This window comes from Thalassophryne amazonica, chromosome 16 (assembly GCF_902500255.1).
Source record: "Thalassophryne amazonica chromosome 16, fThaAma1.1, whole genome shotgun sequence".
In the NCBI taxonomy this organism is placed as follows: domain Eukaryota; kingdom Metazoa; phylum Chordata; class Actinopteri; order Batrachoidiformes; family Batrachoididae; genus Thalassophryne; species Thalassophryne amazonica.
In genome coordinates this window covers 46,524,296-46,543,870 of record NC_047118.1, presented here as the reverse complement: position 1 = coordinate 46,543,870, position 19,575 = coordinate 46,524,296, and the positions used below count along the sequence as shown (strand labels likewise).

Below are 19,575 nucleotides of genomic sequence, written 5' to 3'. Positions count from 1 at the left end.
TAACTGCAAAGAGTCAGAGGAAGCGCGCCAGACTCTCTACTGACAGCTCAGTCAGTAATCCTCTAATCCTCTGTTTTCACCAAATAGCAAATCTCTCTATCTGTGTGTGTGTGTGTGTGTGTGTGTGTGTGTGTTCTTCACTTTTAATATCACTTACTTCACTGAGGCCCTTGTTGCCGTCCCTCCCGTTAACTATATCACTATGTTGGCATTATATAACACATATAACGGATGCTGTTGTTTTACATGCCCAATGAGACTATAAATTGTGAATCAGATGACCAAACAAATCATCCCAAATGCTGAATTTTCCTTTACAGAAACAGATATATCAACAGGACTGAATTAATGCAAAAATTTCCATTTAAAGAATTTTAAGCAAAATTATTATTAAGAGATCAAAACTGGAATCCAGTACCACCACAAACATCTTCAGTCAGTGAGGAACACAAAACATCATAGTCTTCACTGTCAAGTCTGTTTGTCATGTCTTATTTGTTTTTTTATAAAATAATGATGTAGCTTATCACTTTTTTTTTTTTTTTTAGTTCTATTTTAACAGTATTCTGTATATTCATGTTTATTACGCCATATTTCTGGGAGTTCTGTGTCCTTTTTATTGTCAGTTCTTTTTTGTGTTTTTAAGAGTTTATTGTTTTGCACATGTTGTCATCTGTGTGGTGATCATTTATTTTATGCTGTCAAAATGAAGTGTCCCTCCCGTTATCTGTATCACTCCAGTCCAGTAGGTGGCGGTAATGTACATATACTGCCGACCTGCAGTCTGGCTGCTTCCCATCTCTTGTGCTCGGGCGAAGAAGGAGGCCTGCCATCAATCAACAGGGAGTTCCTCCATTTCATTGGCTGAGAGAGCTCTGTACTGAGCGCTTCTGATTGGCTCGTACAGATGCATGCTATTTATAGGACTGCCTGGTTGCCTCCTCCTCCTATGCTACTGGGCATGTTTATTTTTTGCCGCATAACATTTTATTCATTAAAGTAGACCTGCATTGAAATAAATGTGGTCAGATTTCAGAAAGAAATAGCTGATATGTATTTATAAGACCCTTGTGAATGCAGTAAAGTAAATCTGTAAAACCAGATTTATAATCCAGCGGAGAAATCTTCGTTTAAAAATGACAAATTTGCAGCTAAAATTTAGCCCTCCGCGAAAGCTGTTTGTACATCCGGATCATTTCCATGACGTCGGGGACAAGACGACTCGCTCCCGCCTTCAGTCCGATCCCGCATTGAAATTGATTTTATCTGTTAGTAATGTTACTGTTATACACTTCCTGGTTTCAACATCCAAAAGTAAGCTGCAATGAATGTGAGATACAGCTCTGTATGCTCAGATCAGTGGCGACATCGACAGCGGGCGCCGTTTTTCCCTGACGCCTCGCTCTCTCTGCCTCCGATGCGCTTACCGAGTGCATGCACTCGTTAAATTCCGCCACAGGCCACTCACACCCCCATGTCTGCTGTAGACACGGCTCTGTCTACTGAATGGCGGTGCAGCCAACTTGGCACAAGTCCAGAGACTACGCTCGCCGTTTTGATGCGGAGCGGCCGGTGACACCTGTTGCTGCAAGGACAGACTTCTTGCGGCAAAATCTGCAGCGCCGCACGTCTCAGTAATCGGAGCCACAGAGCTCAGTGGCCGCTGAGAGAGGTTTATATCTTTTTAATGACTTGGATTCTTTGCGGGTCCCGCCTCTGTACCCCGCAACGATAACACCGGAGGCGAAAGACAGCAGATTTTCAATGCGACACCACTCAATCAAACGGGCGTATGAAAAAGTCCCCAAAAATAATTTTCAAGCACAAATAAAAGAAATGTGTACTCACCAAGTGTACTGCAAGACAATACGAAGTTTTAAAAAAGTAGATCCTTCCGTATAAGAAAGAAAAAGGTGCAGATGCAAACTGACGTAAATCCACAAATTACAGTTGGCGCGCGCAATGCATGCTGGGAGAGGGTCTTCTCCCTGACGTCTCAGCAGCGTCCCGGATGTGATGACAGTTGTGCGGAGGGCTAAATTTTAGCTGTAAATTTCTTATTTTTAAATGAAGATTTCTCCATTGAATGACAGATCTGGGCTTGCAGATTTACTTTACTACATTCAGAAGGATCTTATGTGTAAATATAAGTCAGTTTTTGGTCCAAAGATCTGACTGCATTTATTTCAATGCAGGTCTACTTTAATCATTTTTAGCCCATGTTGTGTTTTTTTCACTGACATGCAAAACTAAAACAGAACAATAAAAAATAAATAAATGTCTCCCAGTTATGTCACTCGCAGTGCCTGCCTCCTTTTCCACCCTCACAGAGGAGGCGGAGACTAGCCCACTGATCTATATATAAAATCATAGACATTATAAACGTAGATACCTCATGACTTGCTGCAACATAATCCAGCATCACCGCCATATTGGATGGAGTCTCTTCACAATAGGCTAGCACCGGTTTCACCGGCCGAACGGTCCCCCCTAAAAACCGCCTTTTGCATCTACGCATGCATCATTAGCGGCGGTTTACAGATTAAAACCTCGTTTCTGCTTCAAACTGCACTCCAGTCATCATCTACCTCAGCGACAGATAACTAAAGCTTTTGTACAACATCATTTCCACATGAATTCAGCATTATTTCATCATAAAAGACAGATGAAGTGATCAGAGCACTGCAGCTAAACGAGCTGTTATCTGATGCGTTCACTGCGCGTCGGTCATTTCAAAGCATCACGGAATTACATAAAACAGCCTCGTTTCAGCTTAAAACTGACTTTAGAATGATTTAAGAGGTTTTACCTTTATCATCTGGTGGTTAATAATCCTGTTAACCCATTTGATCACTTTGGGTGAAGAGACTCCGTCTCAGACGTGCTGCTGTTGATGATGCATGCGCAGAGGCAAAAGGCGTGATTATTTATTAAAATAATTATTAAAAGGATTTACACAGGTTAAAATTTAAAGGTTAAAAGGGTTGATAGTAGGAATCTCTATACAGTTAAAACCGAGAGTTAACAATGAGTCATATTTCATAATTATTGTTGTCATTATTGTTCCTTTAAAAACACTGTTAATACAGTCCAAAAAAGTGTACACATTTATAGTTTATTAAGAGTTCGATAGTTTGCAGATCGATTGCTTTTGACAGACCTGTCTTGCACCTGCGCAGAAAAGTTTTTTGATGTTCCTTTTGAGTAAAGTCGAATGGAGTAAAGACATTGGCTGCGTTCCTGCCCTTCATTTAACTTAAATGTTACCACATACCTCTTCCAAACTACCAGAGCAGAGGGCGCAACAAAGGCAGACCGATTTTTAGGGGTGGACCATTCGGTCTGTGATACCAGAGTCAATGGAAAGTGAGCAAATATGCCGGTATTCTGTGCTTACGGTTGCAATAACTGGTGCAGTATCGAAACCAGATTGTGTGGGATTACCTTTCACAAGATTGAACAATCATTTTGTAATGTTATGTCATCGTAACAAACGGTACTTACATGTAACATTATTACAACAGGAACTGGTAATCTGTTTCATTAGCTGTGTCTTATTTGTCACGTTGTTCATTGCATCCATTGGTTATATTTTGCGTTTTACACTCTCATCACCGTTTTACACTCTCATCACATATCAGTTCCATTCTAGTTTCAGCTTTTGATCTTCTTGTTGCTTTCTTTTTTATTTATCGTCAAGTATTAATCTGTTCTTGTGGATATTTCATGCAGACTTTGGTTCGAGTTGTTCATCTCTGTCTTGCGAGTGTAGTATTGTTTGATTATGGTTTAGTCATGTCCATGATGTCACTGCACTTCCCTGTCTGTCTCTTCTCATCTTGGTTCTCATGTGTTCACGCCCAGTCTCATTTGTTTCACAGTCACACCCTTTGATCCCTGCACTCTCTTGCCTTTCACCAGTAAATACTCATCTCTATTGGCCACACACCTTTTTGTTTGTCATCTCCTCATCCACCTGTCACAGCATTCTCTTGCCTCACACAGTTGCCTCTCATCTTTGTCTGTCCACACCCTCCTCCTGCCTGCTCCCCACACCTGCTCCAAATCACTTCCTAATTAAACCACTGTGCATTTAAGCCCTGCTACTTTTCATGGCACTTGCTTGTTCATTGTTACTTTCTCCTTTCCAGCTCACATGCCATAGTTCTTTGTTCCTAGCCATAGCTCCTTGTTGCTGGCCGTGCCTGTTTTTCTCGACCTCACCTTTTGTCTTGCCCTTGTAACTTTGAATGCTGTGCTCTGACCTCAGCCTGTATTTTTGATGACACCTTTGTATTACACCTGCCTGTACCCACGCCTCACCGACTGTCTTTTCGTGTACAGACCCTCTGCCAGTATTTTTGATAAAGCCTTCTATATCCAACCACCTGTCTTTGAGTCTGCATTGTGCCTTCTACTTCCTGCTGTGCCCTGTTCTCCTGAGAATCATGACAATTTCACACATTTTAATTTGTTTATGCCATTTTAAATGCAAGAAATACAAAAAAATAATGAATAAAAATTTCTAAAATGATCTTCCTCAAACTCAGACTGAACGTAAATCTCTAAAACTTGATAAAACCTGTAAATAATAATCACTTTTATTGCCAGTTTTCTTCAGACAAGTCAGGACGGAAACATGAATATGTCACTGAATATGTCTTGGACTTAATTATGAAGAAATACAAAAGTTTCTTTCACCAAAACATCAAATCTTGGCTTTCATCTCAAATGTACTTTCTATCAAATTGTAGCTGAACTTTCAGGTCTTCTTTTTAAGAAAATCCTCCTCTACACTACTTCACCAGGAAGCTGGATTTTATATTTTTAATTAATTTATATCAAGTTGTAGACATTTGCTCTCAGTTTGAGTTAAGGAAGATAATTTTAGAAAAAAAAAAAAGTATCTGAAATGGAATAAACAAATTAAAATGTGTGAAATACCAAGTGTTCCAAAACTTTTGACAGCAAATGAGAAACACTGAGGAGCAGCATCTTACATCTCATACGTATATAGTGCAGCAGATAAGAGAATATTTAGAGTGGAATCCTGCAAATGGTGATACAAACATCAAATTCAGCACAAATAATCCATAGACATGAATTCTTTAAAAAAAAAAAACTGATTGGCCACTTGAATTTAAAATTCAAGTGGCCAGTCGTTTTGTTTTTTTTTTTTTAAGTGTAGTGTCTAGACTCTAAGCTGTATTTGTGCTGAATTTGATGCTTGTATCACCATTTGAAGGATTGTTTCAGTTATCTGCTGCACTAATAATCCAACAGAGCACGAACCGGTTGTTGTCTGTTACCTTAAACATGTGTATATAAGGCAACCTGAATTAAAGGAGAAATGCTGCATTTAACAACCTGGACCTCATTTCTGGCATAAAATATGGTCGTTTACTCACCAATATAAGTTTGGTGTGTTTAGGAGTCCAGACGTGTTCAGTTCAAATCTGAAGCAAACATTTTTCTTCTTCTACTAAGGTGGATTAGAACTTTTTGTGGGACACAGCACTAACTACTGGACAGGAGGAACCTAGCAGTCAATGTGACTCACTAATTTCAAAATGCAGCTCTTTCAACCAGAAGTGCCGTGACATGTCAGTCATCTGTGTCCAATCAGATTTCAGCATAGTCCAGTGAAACCCTGGCCTCCGCTCCCCCTCCACCCATGCCAGGAAGTGTTCAACATTTGACATTTCCTGTTTCACTGTGACTGAGAATTTGGCACTTCCTGTTTGAGTGTGAGCTTGCCACTGAGTTGCCACTGATTCCATGGGATCTTGTCTGTCAATCCAGGAAGTGTTTGACATTTGAACATTTCCTGTTTTACTATGGATTCAAAATTTGTCACTTCCTGTTTAGGACGCCCTTTACCATGAGCAAGCATCGCGCCGCTGCGCAATGCTTTGCTCATATAAAGAGTATACACCGCATCAACCGCTGATGCCTATTGGTGCTGACAAGCCGCAGGGCTGCCATCTTGGAGCGATCACTCAAACCCGCTCCACTTACTGCTGTTCATTCAGGCACAGTACATTTATTCCATCATAACTCTTTGAATACCAAACTGATTTTGAAGCTTTTTTTCTGCAAACTCTCATACATGTAGCTAGTGATACAGGACAAATGGTTTGTCATATTTTAATATTCATAGTGAGATTAACAGTAATAGAATATTCAGATATTTTGCAAACACTAATGTCTCATATTGTGTAACTGAGCAAAGTGATGAATGCGTGTGTTCAGTGATCCAAAATGCTGATTAACACTTCACAAACAGAATTTTCAGTTTTGCAAATAAACAGTTATTTGTAAAAAACCCACACACAAGTTACAAATCATACATTTGTGTTTGTGGATCACAAAGCACATGTACAAATCAAGGGATATTTGTAAATCACCATCTGTGCATTTGCAAGTATTGAGACAAATTTAACTCCATAGTGTAGGTACTGTGTAATAACCAGTCAGAAACACAGAACACAAAAAGAGTTTGTGACTAAACTCTATTTCTGTGTACCTGCTTTGACGTGAAGACAGGTGATTTTGGGAGAAACCAACCACTCTTTCAAAATAACAAAGTCATCCACAGGGGGGCACTGTTTGCTTATACATTATTAAAAAGTGCTTTTATATATATATATATATATATATAAAAGAGAAAAATCTTAGTTTTAAACGAATAATTCTCAAATTATGTTTCTTAAAAAATATTTTGACTTCATTTTTATCAGTTTCTTATTTTTCCTTCATGTTTCTCACAGCTTCAATCATAAAACAAATCTAAACTGACAAAAATGAAAAAAAAAGCACAAATATTCTTGGGTAAGAATTTTTTATTATAAATTCCAACAATATTTTTTTCAATTAAATATACATTCTAAAAATAGAAGTAATAAAAAAATGTTTCTCTTCGTTCACAGTGGCTGATTGTCCGATTCCTTCTGCTGTTCACGATGCATCTGGAGAATCAGCCTCCTGATCTTCTCCCTCTTCTGTCGCACTTGTTTCCGTGGAAACCAGCTTTGTAAGGTAATGGGGGGGCCAAAGTGCAGTACGGGGTTCTAAGGAACCAATCAGAGCACTTGGTTTAAGCGTAAACTTTAACCACAGTTGTGTCATGTTTGTGTGAAATACAATGTTTGCCCACCTGCAGGAAGCTCTCCACATACTGCAGCAGATACAACCCGCAGTCGTAGCCGTTGTCCTGTTGGCCGACCCTGCAGGTGATGTTCGGCATTGTGGCCTGCGTGAAGAAGCGGGGCGTGCACTTTCGGACCTCCCATTCCACCTGTAGGTAACTAACAAATGGAACGAAGAAGCACACAAAATTTGAGAAATGTCTTCTTACAAGAAAAAGTTTAAAGAACATTTAAAAACATGACCTGAGTTCACCTGGGGATAAAATGACTGTCAGCATCTTATCAAGCATGCAGTGATTAGATGTTAGTATGAGCATGTTATTACTATTTCAAAACATTATCCAACTATGTTATATGAGGCGCCTCCAACGCGATTCTTTCAATAACAAGCAACATATCGATGTGAAACTGGTACAAGAATAATCCAAGATCTATTTATTGTCATGACACCAAACAGTTTTTGGCTGAAATTTCAGGCATGAGGTCACGTATGAGCACAGTCTATGGAAGTAAATCTGTGCCACCAGAGTTAGAATTAAAATTTTTAAGGTTGCATTTTTTTAGCATCAAAATCAGAGTTTGAAATTGAACTTCTAAAGTTGTTTATAGCATCAAATATTCAGCCTCAAAACTTCAATGTAAAAAAAATTCTACCTCAAAAATTCAACCCCATGAAATTTTCAACCTCAAAAAAAAAAAAAAAATTCAAACTCAAAAAAAAAAAAAAAAAAAGCAGGGAGAAGTAATTGATCCCTGTCTCAATCAACCAACGTTCAGCCAATCACGTTTGTGACACCGAGTGTCACTGGGCACTAACGCTTATTGTTCTATTGATAAATCTATTTAAATAAATAAATCAAAATCAAATTTACAATGATAAATCTATCATTGTAATGACTAATTTACAGATTAGTCCATTAATTTATCTCCAAAATAGCATTTTCAACAGCTTGGTTCAAACGAAGTATGTCAAGAATTCTCAGTCGAATACTGTGAATGTTCATAAACTACAGGTTTGGACAATTTATTATCATTGATAATTCTGTGATTTATTGACACTGTGAACAACAATTTTTACACGATATGAGGCTCCAACAGCCATGAGCTGCGAATGCAACGACAGCGCCACCTACAGTCATAGTCCTGTAACTTCCCACTCCTAGTGTTAAATGGATCCATCCTGCTCTCAGTACAACATAAAGTGTTTTCCTCCTGAAAACTTTCATTATGTTGCTGTTCTTAAAGTATTTTCACATATTTTATACAAATTGTTTTAGAGCATCTACGTTTTGTGTCACTCTTTCAAAATATCGTTAGTTTGACAGTTTGCATATTATACCCACCCATCTGCTCCTTTGATTGTCTGAGTCAATGGTTTTTAAATCAGCTGTGGCGCTTGTAAAACGTTTATAATTTTGGGCTGCAGGAACAGTTCACTCGTGAACATCGTAGGCACTCATTAACACACTGGTTATTCCGATAAACAGGTAAAGAGCTGAGACTCACTCTCGAAGGTGTTTGCAGACGTCCTCGTGGCTCGACAGATTGAGCGAATCCATGACAAGGATGCACGGCCTGCAGGGGGCAGCAACACAGCTCAGTTTAAAGACTGATGAGGAATAACGTGGAGACTAGAGACACCCAAATCTGTTCCTGGAGGGCGTTTGTCCTCATGGTTTCATGTCCATCTGTTCTACTACTCACACCAGACTATATAATTCTGGTGTTTTCCAGCTCCTTATTGGCTGAGCACACCTGTCAGAGTTAATTAACCGTCGGTGAAGCAGGGAGAGTGAAAAACACATGCGGGGCAGGTGCCCTCCAGGAGCAGATTTGGGCGGCCCTGGTGTCTGAGAGAACTCACCTCTTCATCACGGTGTCTTTCTGACAGCCTCTCCGAGTGCACTCCTTTAAGAAAGATAAATTAATTAATTTGTGAATTTAAAACCAAGCAGATTTATAGCACATTTCTGAGTAAAATCATATTTCAGTTGTAAAAAAGTCTGATTTGACAGAAGGTGTGAATTTGTCCTCTGAGTAACTGCAGTGACTTAAGATCTGACAAACTAACAAAGACAAACACGACTATTCAGAACAACTGAAATAATACAGAAAGGTTACATATATTTTAGGGTTATATATTTGTAATTTATGTCCTGTCTGAGGATGATTTTATTTAGCTTGTGTTTCAAGATAATGCATTATTATCAGTAAATTTTAAAGCAAAGCATGAGTGTCTCGAGGAAAAGCAAATGATGGTATTTTTGCCTGTGATATGTAGATATGTATGCATAGGATTAATGCAGTCATTGATTTTGTAAAAACTGCATATTCAGGTCTGAAATGTTGGGTTGTGCACTGTAAATAAAATTTCCCTTGTTTTCACAGAAAAATTCTGGCAGCTGTGGTTACCAGGAGAATTCTGTAAAAATTACCGTGAATATGTAAATGGTTCTACATAAACTATGTAAATTTTACAGCGTAAACCTGTTGTAATTTTGTCTATTTAGAAGATAAAATCTCTGCAAAAAAAAAACTTATGTTTAATTATCCTCAAAATGTAGTTTACACAGACACATCACCTTTTTTCAAACCCTTAATTATCAGTATTTTGGTGTATTTGTAAAAATTCTCATCTGTAAAATTTAACTGTATTGTACAGTTTTTGGTATTAATGGAAATATAAATATAGCACCTTCAACTGCACCACAGACTAAAACAGTTAAATGTGGTCTATTAAACATTAGGTCTCTCTCTTCTAAGTCCCTGTTGGTAAATGATATAATATTGATCAACATATTGATTTATTCTGCCTTACAGAAACCTGGTTACAGCAGGATGAATATGTTAGTTTAAATGAGTCACCCCCCTGAGTCACACTAAACTGTCAGAATGCTCGTAGCACGGGCCGGGGCGGAGGATTAGCAGCATCTTCCATTCCAGCTTATTAATTAATCAAAACCCCAGACAGAGCTTTAATTCATTTGAAAGCTTGACTCTTAGTCTTGTCCATCCAAATTGGAAGTCCCAAAAAAACAGTTTATTTGTTTATTATCTATCGTCCACCTGGTCGTTACTGTGAGTTTCTCTGTGAATTTCAGACCTTTTGTCTGACTTAGTGCTTAGCTCAGATAAGATAATTATAGTGGGCGATTTTAACATCCTCACAGATGCTGAGAATGGACAGCCTTAAACACTGCATTTAATCTATTAGTAGACTCTATTGGCTTTGCTCAAAAAGTAAATGATCCACCCACCACTTAAAATCATATCTTAGATCTTGTTCTGACTTATGGTATGGAAATAGAAGACTTAACAGTATTCCCTGAAAACTCCCTTCTGTCTGATCATTTCTTAATAACATTTACATTTACTCTGATGGACTACCCAGCAGTGGGGAATAAGTTCATTACACTAGAAGTCTTTCAGAAAGCACTGTAACTAGGTTTAAGGATATATTCCTTCTTATGTTCTCTAATGCCATATACCACACAGTGCAGAGTACTACCTAACTCTGTAAGTGAGATAGAGTATCTCGTACAATAGTTTTACATCCTCATTGAAGACAACTTTGGATGCTGTAGCTCCTCTAAAAAAGAGAGCTTTAAATCAGAAGTGCCTGACTCCGTGGTATAACTCACAAACATCGTAGCTTAAAAGCAGATAACCCGTAAGTTGGAGAGAAAATGGCGTCTCAACTAATTTAGAAGATCTTCACTTAGCCTGGAAAAAGAGTCTGTTGCTCTATAAAAAAGCCCTCCGTAAAGCTAGGACATCTTTCTACTCATCACTAATTGAAGAAAATAAGAACAACCCCATGTTTCTTTTCAGCACTGTAGCCAGGCTGACAAAGAGTCAGAGTTCTATTGAGCTGAGTATTCCATTAACTTTAACTAGTAATGACTTCATGACTTTCTTTGCTAACAAAATTTTAACTATTAGAGAAAAAATTACTCATAACCATCCCATAGACGTATCGGTATCTGTGGCTGCTTTCAGTGATGCCGGTATTTGGTTAGACTCTTTCTCTCCGATTGTTCTGTCTGAGTTATTTCATTAGTTTACTTCATCCCAACCATCAACATGTTTATTAGACCCCATTCCTACCAGGCTGCTCAAGGAAGCCCTACCATTATTTAATGCTTCGATCTTAAATATGATCAATCTATCTTTGTTAGTTGGCTATGTACCACAGGCTTTTAAGGTGGCAGTAATTAAACCATTACTTACAAAGCCATCACTTGACCCAGCTATCTTAGCTAATTATAGGCCAATCTCCAACCTTCCTTTTCTCTCACAAATTCTTGAAAGGGTAGTTGTAAACAGCTAACTGATCATCTGCAGAGGAATGGTCTATTTGGAAGAGTTTCAGTCAGGTTTTAGAATTCATCATAGTACAGAAACAGCATTAGTGAAGGTTACAAATGATCTTCTTATGGCCTCGGACAGTGGACTCATCTCTGTGCTTGTTCGTTAGACCTCTAGTGCTTGCTTTGATACTGTTGACCATAAAATTTTATTACAGAGATTAGAGCATGCCATAGGTATTAAAGGCACTGCGCTGCGGTGGTTTGAATCATATTTGTCTAATAGATTACAATTTGTTCATGTAAATGGGGAATCTTCTTCACAGACTAAAGTTAATTATGGAGTTCCACAAGGTTCTGTGCTAGGACCAATTTTATTCACTTTATACATGCTTCCCTTAGGCAGGTATTATTAGACGGTATTGCTTAATTTCATTGTTACGCAGATGATACCCAGCTTTATCTATCCATGAAGCCAGAGGACACACACCAATTAGCTAAACTGCAGGATTGTCTTACAGACATAAGACATGGATGACCTCTAATTTCCTGCTTTTAAACTCAGATAAACTGAAGTTATTGTACTTGGCCCCACAAATCTTAGAAACATGGTGTCTACCAGATCCTTACTCTGGATGGCATTACCCTGACCTCTAGTAATACTGTGAGAAATCTTGGAGTCATTTTTGATTAGGATATGTCATTCAAAGCGCATATTAAACAAATTATGTAGGACTGCTTTTTTGCATTTACGCAATATCTCTAAATCAGAAAGGTCTTGTCTCAGAGTGATGCTGAAAAACTAATTCATGCATTTATTTCCTCTAGGCTGGACTATTGTAATTCATTATTATCAGGTTGTCCTAAAAGTTCCCTAAAAAGCCTTCAGTTAATTCAAAATGCTGCAGCTAGAGTACTGACGGGGACTAGAAGGAGAGAGCATATCTCACCCATATTGGCCTCTCTTCATTGGCTTCCTGTTAATTCTAGAATAGAATTTAAAATTCTTCTTCTTACTTATAAGGTTTTTGAATAATCAGGTCCCATCTTATCTTAGGGACCTCGTAGTACCATATCACCCCAATAGAGCGCTTCGCTCTCAGACTGCAGGCTTACTTGTAGTTCCTAGGGTTTGTAAGAGTAGAATGGGAGGCAGAGCCTTCAGCTTTTAGGCTCCTCTCCTGTGGAACCAGCTCCCAATTCAGATCAGGAGACAGACACCCTCTCTACTTTTAAGATTAGGCTTAAAAACTTTCCTTTTTGCTAAAGCTTATAGTTAGGGCTGGATCAGGTGACCCTGAACCATCCCTTAGTTATGCTGCTATAGACGTAGACTGCTGGGGGGTTCCCATGATGCACTGTTTCTTTCTCTTTTTGCTCTGTATGCACCACTCTGCATTTAATCATTAGTGATCGATCTCTGCTCCCCTCCACAGCGTGTCTTTTTCCTGGTTCTCTCCCTCAGCCCCAACCAGTCCAGCAGAAGACTGCCCCTCCCTAAGCCTGGTTCTGCTGGAGGTTTCTTCCTGTTAAAAGGGAGTTTTTCCTTCCCACTGTAGCCAAGTGCTTGCTCACAGGGGGTTGTTTTGACCGTTGGGGTTTTACATAATTATTGTATGGCCTTGCCTTACAATATAAAGCGCCTTGGGGCAACTGTTTGTTGTGATTTGGTGCTATATAAAAAAAAAATTGATTGATTGATTGAATGGTTTTTCTGTTTAAACTACAGTCATTTGTAAATTCTACAATGGTATATGATTATTTTAACAAATTTGTACTGTTAAATTCACAGTTCAGTTTTGTTCCACATTTTATACATTATTGCTGTAATCCATTGTTTTCCTAGTGAAGACCAATGAACCGCTGATTTTGGGCCATGTTGTCATCTTTGAACATATGTGGTTATTCTTTAATATATTAGTTTAAATAGGAATGTTGACACAGTGGGAATGTTTGGGCTTTTCAGGCAACCACATGGTGGATAGGCCTTTTTGTTCCCACACGATTTGTTTTTTAATGTGGAGATGCATCAGGAAGGGCATCAGGCCAAAAAAAAAAAAAACTTGTGGAAAAAAAGCCAAAAGAACTTATGAATACTTTTAAAAACATAAAAATAAAATTAAAGCCACTCAGACCTGATGGACTGAGTCACAGCATCTGTTATACACTCAACAAAAATATAAATGCAACACTTTTGGTTTTGCTCCCATTTGTATGAGATGAACTCAAAGATCTAAAACTTTTTCCACATACACAGTATCATCCCATTTCCCTCAAATATGTTCACAAACCAGTCTAAATCTGTGATAGTGAGCACTTCTCCTTTGCTGAGATAATCCATCCCACCTCACAGGTGTGCCATATCAAGATGCTGATTAGACACCATGATTAGTTCACAGGTGTGCCTTAGACTGCCCACAATAAAAGGCCACTCTGAAAGGTGCAGTTTTATCACACAGCACAATGCCACAGATGTCGCAAGATTTGAGGGAGCGTGCAATTGGCATGCTGACAGCAGGAATGTCAACCAGAGCTGTTGCTCGTGTATTGAATGTTCATTTCTCTACCATAAGCCGTCTCCAAAGGCGTTTCAGAGAATTGGGCAGTACATCCAACCAGCCTCACAACTGCAGACCACGTGTAACCACACCAGCCCAGGACCTCCACATCCAGCATGTTCACCTCCAAGATCGTCTGAGACCAGCACTCGGACAGCTGCTGAAACAATCGGTTTGCATAATCAAAGAATTTCTGCACGAACTGTCAGAAACCGTCTCAGGGAAGCTCATCTGCATGCTTGTCGTCCTCATCGGGGTCTCGACCTGACTCCAGTTCGTCGACGTGACCGACTTGAGTGGGCAAATGCTCACATTCGCTGGCGTTTGGCACGTTGGAGAGGTGTTCTCTTCACGGATGAATCCCGGTTCACACTGTTCAGGGCAGATGGCAGACAGCGTGTGTGGCATCGTGTGGGTGAGCAGTTTCTGATGTCAATGTTATGGATCGAGTGGCCCATGGTGGCGGTGGGGTTATGGTATGGGCAGGCATCTGTTATGGACGAAGAACAGAGGTGCATTTTATTGATGGCATTTTGAATGTACAGAGATACAGTGACGAGATCCTGAGGCCCATTGTTGTGCCATACATCCAAGAACATCACCTGATGTTGCAGCAGGATAATGCACGGCCCCATGTTGCATCTGTACACAATTCTTGGAAGCTGAAAATGTCCCAGTTCTTGCATGGCCGGCATACTCACCGGACATGTCACCCATTGAGCATGTTTGGGATGCTCTGGACCGACGTGTACCAGTTCCTGCCAATATCCAACTTCGCACAGCCATTGAAGAGGAGTGGGACCAACATTCCACAGGCCACAATTGACAACCTGATCAACTCTATGCAAAGGAGATGTGTTGCACTGCATGAGGCAAATGGCGGTCACACCAGATACTGACTGGTATCCCCCCCCCAATAAAACAAAACTGCACCTTTCAGAGTGGCCTTTTATTGTGGGCAGTCTAAGGCACACCTGTGCACTAATCATGGTGTCTAATCAGCATCTTGATATGGCACACCTGTGAGGTGGGATGGATTATCTCAGCAAAGGAGAAGTGCTCACTATCACAGATTTAGACTGGTTTGTGAACAATATTTGAGGGAAATGGTGATATTGTGTATGTGGGAAAAGTTTTAGATCTTTGAGTTCATCTCATACAAAATGGGAGCAAACCAAAAGTGTTGCGTTTATATTTTTGTTGAGTGTATTTCATGTGATCACAGCACTGAATAAAAGAACTCTCTGGACAGGGTTTCTGGGGGGGGGGTTTCCATTATGGATTGGGAAAACCCAGGATCAGTTTTCAGTGCTGGAACATGAGCAGTAGTTTCATTTCAGTCCCTCCTGTTTAAGTGATGGAGGAGTTAACAGGTGAAAAATCGATTCATATTTAGCATCCGCCAACAGATGGAGAAAAGATACACATTGATTTTACAAGGAACTTGACTGAATGTGACATCCAGAGTGTGTAAACAGTTTTGTCAGTTGGTACCGGAGGCTGCTGGGACGTCCGAGTGACAGCTCCGTTTTCACCGGCTCGCTCTGCTCCACCTGCAAATCAGTCATGAAAACAATAGCGTCAAAGGCACAAAGTCAACTTTACTGTCACAGTAACATTTACGATGAAACCCAGACACTGTATCCTCACTCAGCTTCTGAAGTGCTGCAGTCAGGGTACCCACTGAGTCCCCAAATGACCATTACAGATGTGTAAAAATATTACACGGGCTGAGAAAAACAATGTGCTTCAATTTCAGACTCACCTGCTGGCCTGTGTCGGACCTCGGACTGAACCGCCTCCAGTCCCGGGAAGCAAACCACCACCAAGAACCAATGAGAGCTGCAGAAAGAAATCAGCACATCCGCTTTAAGCTCCAGAGGGTGGAAAAGTGCGCTTATTTCAAAGGTTCCCATTTCAAACCTTACCCCTGCCCATTCTCCATCTAATGTGTAGTCATCCGGTGTAAAACTTGTGCCAAATCAACACGCAAGATCCACTTCGAGAGAAACAAGGGTGAAGGTGAAGGGACTTACTTTGACTTTAAGTTCCAGGATTCAGCCAGTGTGACTATTCCTGCATCACCTCCTGAAATAGTTTTTGCCAATTCTTTAGTGTCTTGGAGACGGTGAACGTTTAACCCACAGCTGCACAATTTCTGTCCCGTGGGTCACATCTGACCCAAAATCCTTTTTATTTGGCCAATATGGGCGACTGACAAGCTGTCTGCTAACTAATAAAATACTGTTCAACACATTAAAGGGTCGTCTTTTGTTGTTGTGAAGGTTTATTTTAGATTTAGAATGTGAAGTTACTGTCAAATATAATGAGTTTATTTGTGTGTGGGATTTGTTGAGGTTCACCACGGTGGATCTGGTGTGGTTCACATGTTGAGTTGGCCCAAGTTTGATCCCAAACACACTTTGTTTTTTAAATTGAGTCAGTGGAAAAACACATTTTTTTTTATGACCTTAGGGGTGAGCGTTATGAAACATTAAATAAATGTCACTGTATTTTTTGTACAGTGACAGTATTATGTCACAGTATCACTGGTTTGCACTATATGCCTCCTGATTAATCACAATGTGTGCAGACTTGCACAATCCATATCATGGCGTGCTATCACACCAGCGATGAGTGATCAGTAATCGCTGACCCCATCGCAGCTTTAATACAAGTATTTTTATGAGTCATTTTCTGAGGTGGATTTCTGTCTTTGTGTCAAAAGTCTGAAAATAATTCATCGCATATCTGGAATCACAATCATCAAATCATGAAGTGACGTCAGCCACACTTACGACTGATTGACAGGCACAAACAGGAAGTCTTTCTTGAAAATGTCAACATTACGGGTCCACCTCTTCACCCTCTGGTGTCTCATGTGGCGATCACTGTAAAACAAACAAACAAAATGCAGTTAAGTGGAGAAAACAATTATTTCCTCCAATAAAGTTTTAAAGTCTTTATCCAATTAATTCTGGTGTTTTAAATGAAGAGCAGAGAACAAATCCACAGAAATCAAGAAGGAAAAGAAAATTTATTTCAAAAGAAATGTATAAATATCAATAAAAAGATGGAAATAAAAATAGTTAAAACTTATGAAGAAATTCCAAATTTATACATATTTAAGACTTATGCAAACAAATTCAAATGTTACATTGAAATATTGAGAATCATAATTGCATAAGAACATTCTATTTGAAATATTCATTCCATCAGTAATTCCACTTATTTCTGATTATTTTCTTGAAACCTAAAACCTCACACTGATAAGAACTAAAAAATAAATCAACTCATTTCTTTCATCAGTGTAGAAAAGAACACGCCATCAGTGTATTTATATGGTTTACTTACGAAACAAAGTTGGCGGCATCTTCGCTGGCGGTTTGCCGTCTGCTCAGCTGTTTGTAAAAAAAACTGCTGAACACATGGCTGCTCTCAGCCACAGCGCCACCTACTCCTTCCAGAAGGTACCTGCAGTAGGAAAAGGAAGAGTTTAAAGCCAATCCCTCTCTGCCGACTGCTAATGGCGGCTGAGTAGAAACACAGCAATGTGTTGGGCATGTAGTTTTTAAAATGATCTCATTATTTTTGTGTTCTTGTCTCATGGACTGACTTGAGGTAGAAGTCGACGATGATGTCATTGAGGTACATGCCCTCACCCAGACACGCCAGATCATCTTTTGTCACAGTGATACGCCCCTTACATGGCCTGGCTGGATACTGGATCAACCTGGTCAACACATAAATCTCAATCAGTTTACAAATTTATGTGCATTTTTATGATACAAACATGTTCATTGTTGAAACAGAGGATTTGATGGACTCAAGAAAAGATTCTGGATAAATTAACCTGCTGGGAAGCTGCTGTAGATCAAACGAGTCGACGGTGGACTTTTCTGATTTACTGCTGGTTTCCGTGTGTTTGGGCATCTTCTAAAAATGAATACGGGAAAAAAAAATATGAGATAGAAAGACCAAATAGTTTAAAAAATACTCTAAAGTGACACGACCGATGTAAATTGTCTTTCTTTGTTTTGGGTACTCGTGTGTTTGTATCTTCTTCTCTACCATCGAGGTTTCCGGAAGGGACTCGTTCGCTCGGCTGGCCGTAAACGTTGCTGTTCCTCTTTCATCCCCACTTGACAACACAACTGAGAAGGGGGGCACAAACAAACAAACAAAACATTTTTTCTACTCACATTTAGAAATATGGTGAAACACATGATATAGTCTATGAGCCAATCATCAATTTTGACCTAATCAGTACCACGTAAGGTGACAAAATGACACTTAGAATCCAGCCTCAGTGTATCATGGCCTACACAAACATGTATGATAACCATCCCAGGGTGGCAGCTGTACCCAGGTAGGGGTCAATGAAGAATTACACAGAGGTCAAAATGTAAAAAATGCTCCAATCATGTTGAAAACTATACCACATTATTTGTCTGATCATAATGATTCCAAAAAGGTATAGTTTGGACTATCTGTGACTGAATGTTATGGAGTTATGGGGAGGAAAACAGCAAAAATGGTGTCAAAGATCAGTTTCAGTTTGTGCAGGGGTCAAAAGTTAAAGTTGCTCCAATTTCAATAAAAAAAAAAAATTGCAAATTATTGGATAAAATAAAAGGATTAATAAATTAAGTCATTTTGACTGTGCTGAATGTTTGGTCTCCAAAGTAAAGGTCAAACAAGGTCGACGTCCATTGGATTCTATGACATGTGACATATGTTACCCTGTAACATGATAACTAAGCATGACAGATGGTGCAAACTATTCCTTTTTACAACCCTATTAACCCATACAATAATTTTGGATGGTTATCAATCATACATTTTTGTGTAGGCCGTGGTACACTGAGGCTGAATTCTAAGTGTCATTTCGTCACCTTAAGTGGTACCGAAAAACCTGCTTGTCCCATGGACTCATATTTAAGGGGACAACTGTGGAACTGATTTATGATTGCTAACATGTTCTGGTTCTACAGTTGGGCTCAGATTTGGGACCAGCACTCACCGGGCTGTGACGGGGTTGATTTGTGTGTCAATTGAGGTCTCACATGCAGGGAAGCGGGAACGGAAAAGGAGGGTGTCCTGACAGCAGAGGGAGGTTTGTTGTCTGCTGAGATTTAGACAAACACACACGAAAAACCAATTCATAATGATATCTTCTGTTTGTAAATTATCAAATGTGACACATTTTCAGTCAATAAACTCACTAATATGTTTGTCAAATGCTTTTAAGTTGCATATTCTTCAAAAAAAAAAAAAACACGTGCAAACAACATAAGGAGGAAAGAAATGAGCTGGTGTATTAGGATAGTTTCATTTGTTCCTAAATATTATGACTGATTAAATATCTCACCAATTCTCGGCTTCTTTGATGGACAGAAACCTTGTGAATTTCTGATGATTCCTGGCTGGTGCTCTGAAGTTGTCCTTGATCTCCATCTAGTGGACATGAGTGGGAAAGAAAACATATTCATGATAGAAGAATGGAAAAATGACCTTTCACCAAATAATTACCAAATAATTTTTTAAATAAATTTTAAAAGG

The 19,575-nt window shown here is 39.3% G+C and overlaps 1 protein-coding gene across 1 annotated transcript; it reads right to left on the bottom strand.

The window, feature by feature from the left end:
- Positions 1-6,923: 6,923 nt before the first annotated feature.
- LOC117528720 (sentrin-specific protease 7-like) lies at positions 6,924-17,946 on the bottom strand. The gene is made up of 10 exons (XM_034191357.1): positions 17,867-17,946; positions 17,630-17,746; positions 17,368-17,487; positions 16,812-16,904; positions 15,779-15,855; positions 15,508-15,566; positions 9,013-9,056; positions 8,655-8,723; positions 7,157-7,307; positions 6,924-7,070 (listed from the first exon to the last, which is right to left on the bottom strand). The coding sequence occupies exons 1-10, from the start codon at positions 17,944-17,946 to the stop codon at positions 6,924-6,926; spliced, it is 957 nt and encodes a 318-aa protein (XP_034047248.1).
- Positions 17,947-19,575: the final 1,629 nt, after the last annotated feature.

What these genes read in the sequence shown, in the direction of transcription:
- LOC117528720 (XM_034191357.1), bottom strand. Translation starts at nt 17,946, where the DNA reads ATGCCCAAACACACGGAAACCAGCAGTAAATCAGAAAAGTCCACCGTC. An exon ending in CTACAGCAGCTTCCCAGCAG is followed by an intron (nt 17,747 to 17,866) that starts GTTAATTTATCC and finishes TGTGTTGACCAG; the next exon opens with GTTGATCCAGTATCCAGCCA. An exon ending in ATCGTCGACTTCTACCTCAA is followed by an intron (nt 17,488 to 17,629) that starts GTCAGTCCATGA and finishes TTCCTACTGCAG; the next exon opens with GTACCTTCTGGAAGGAGTAG.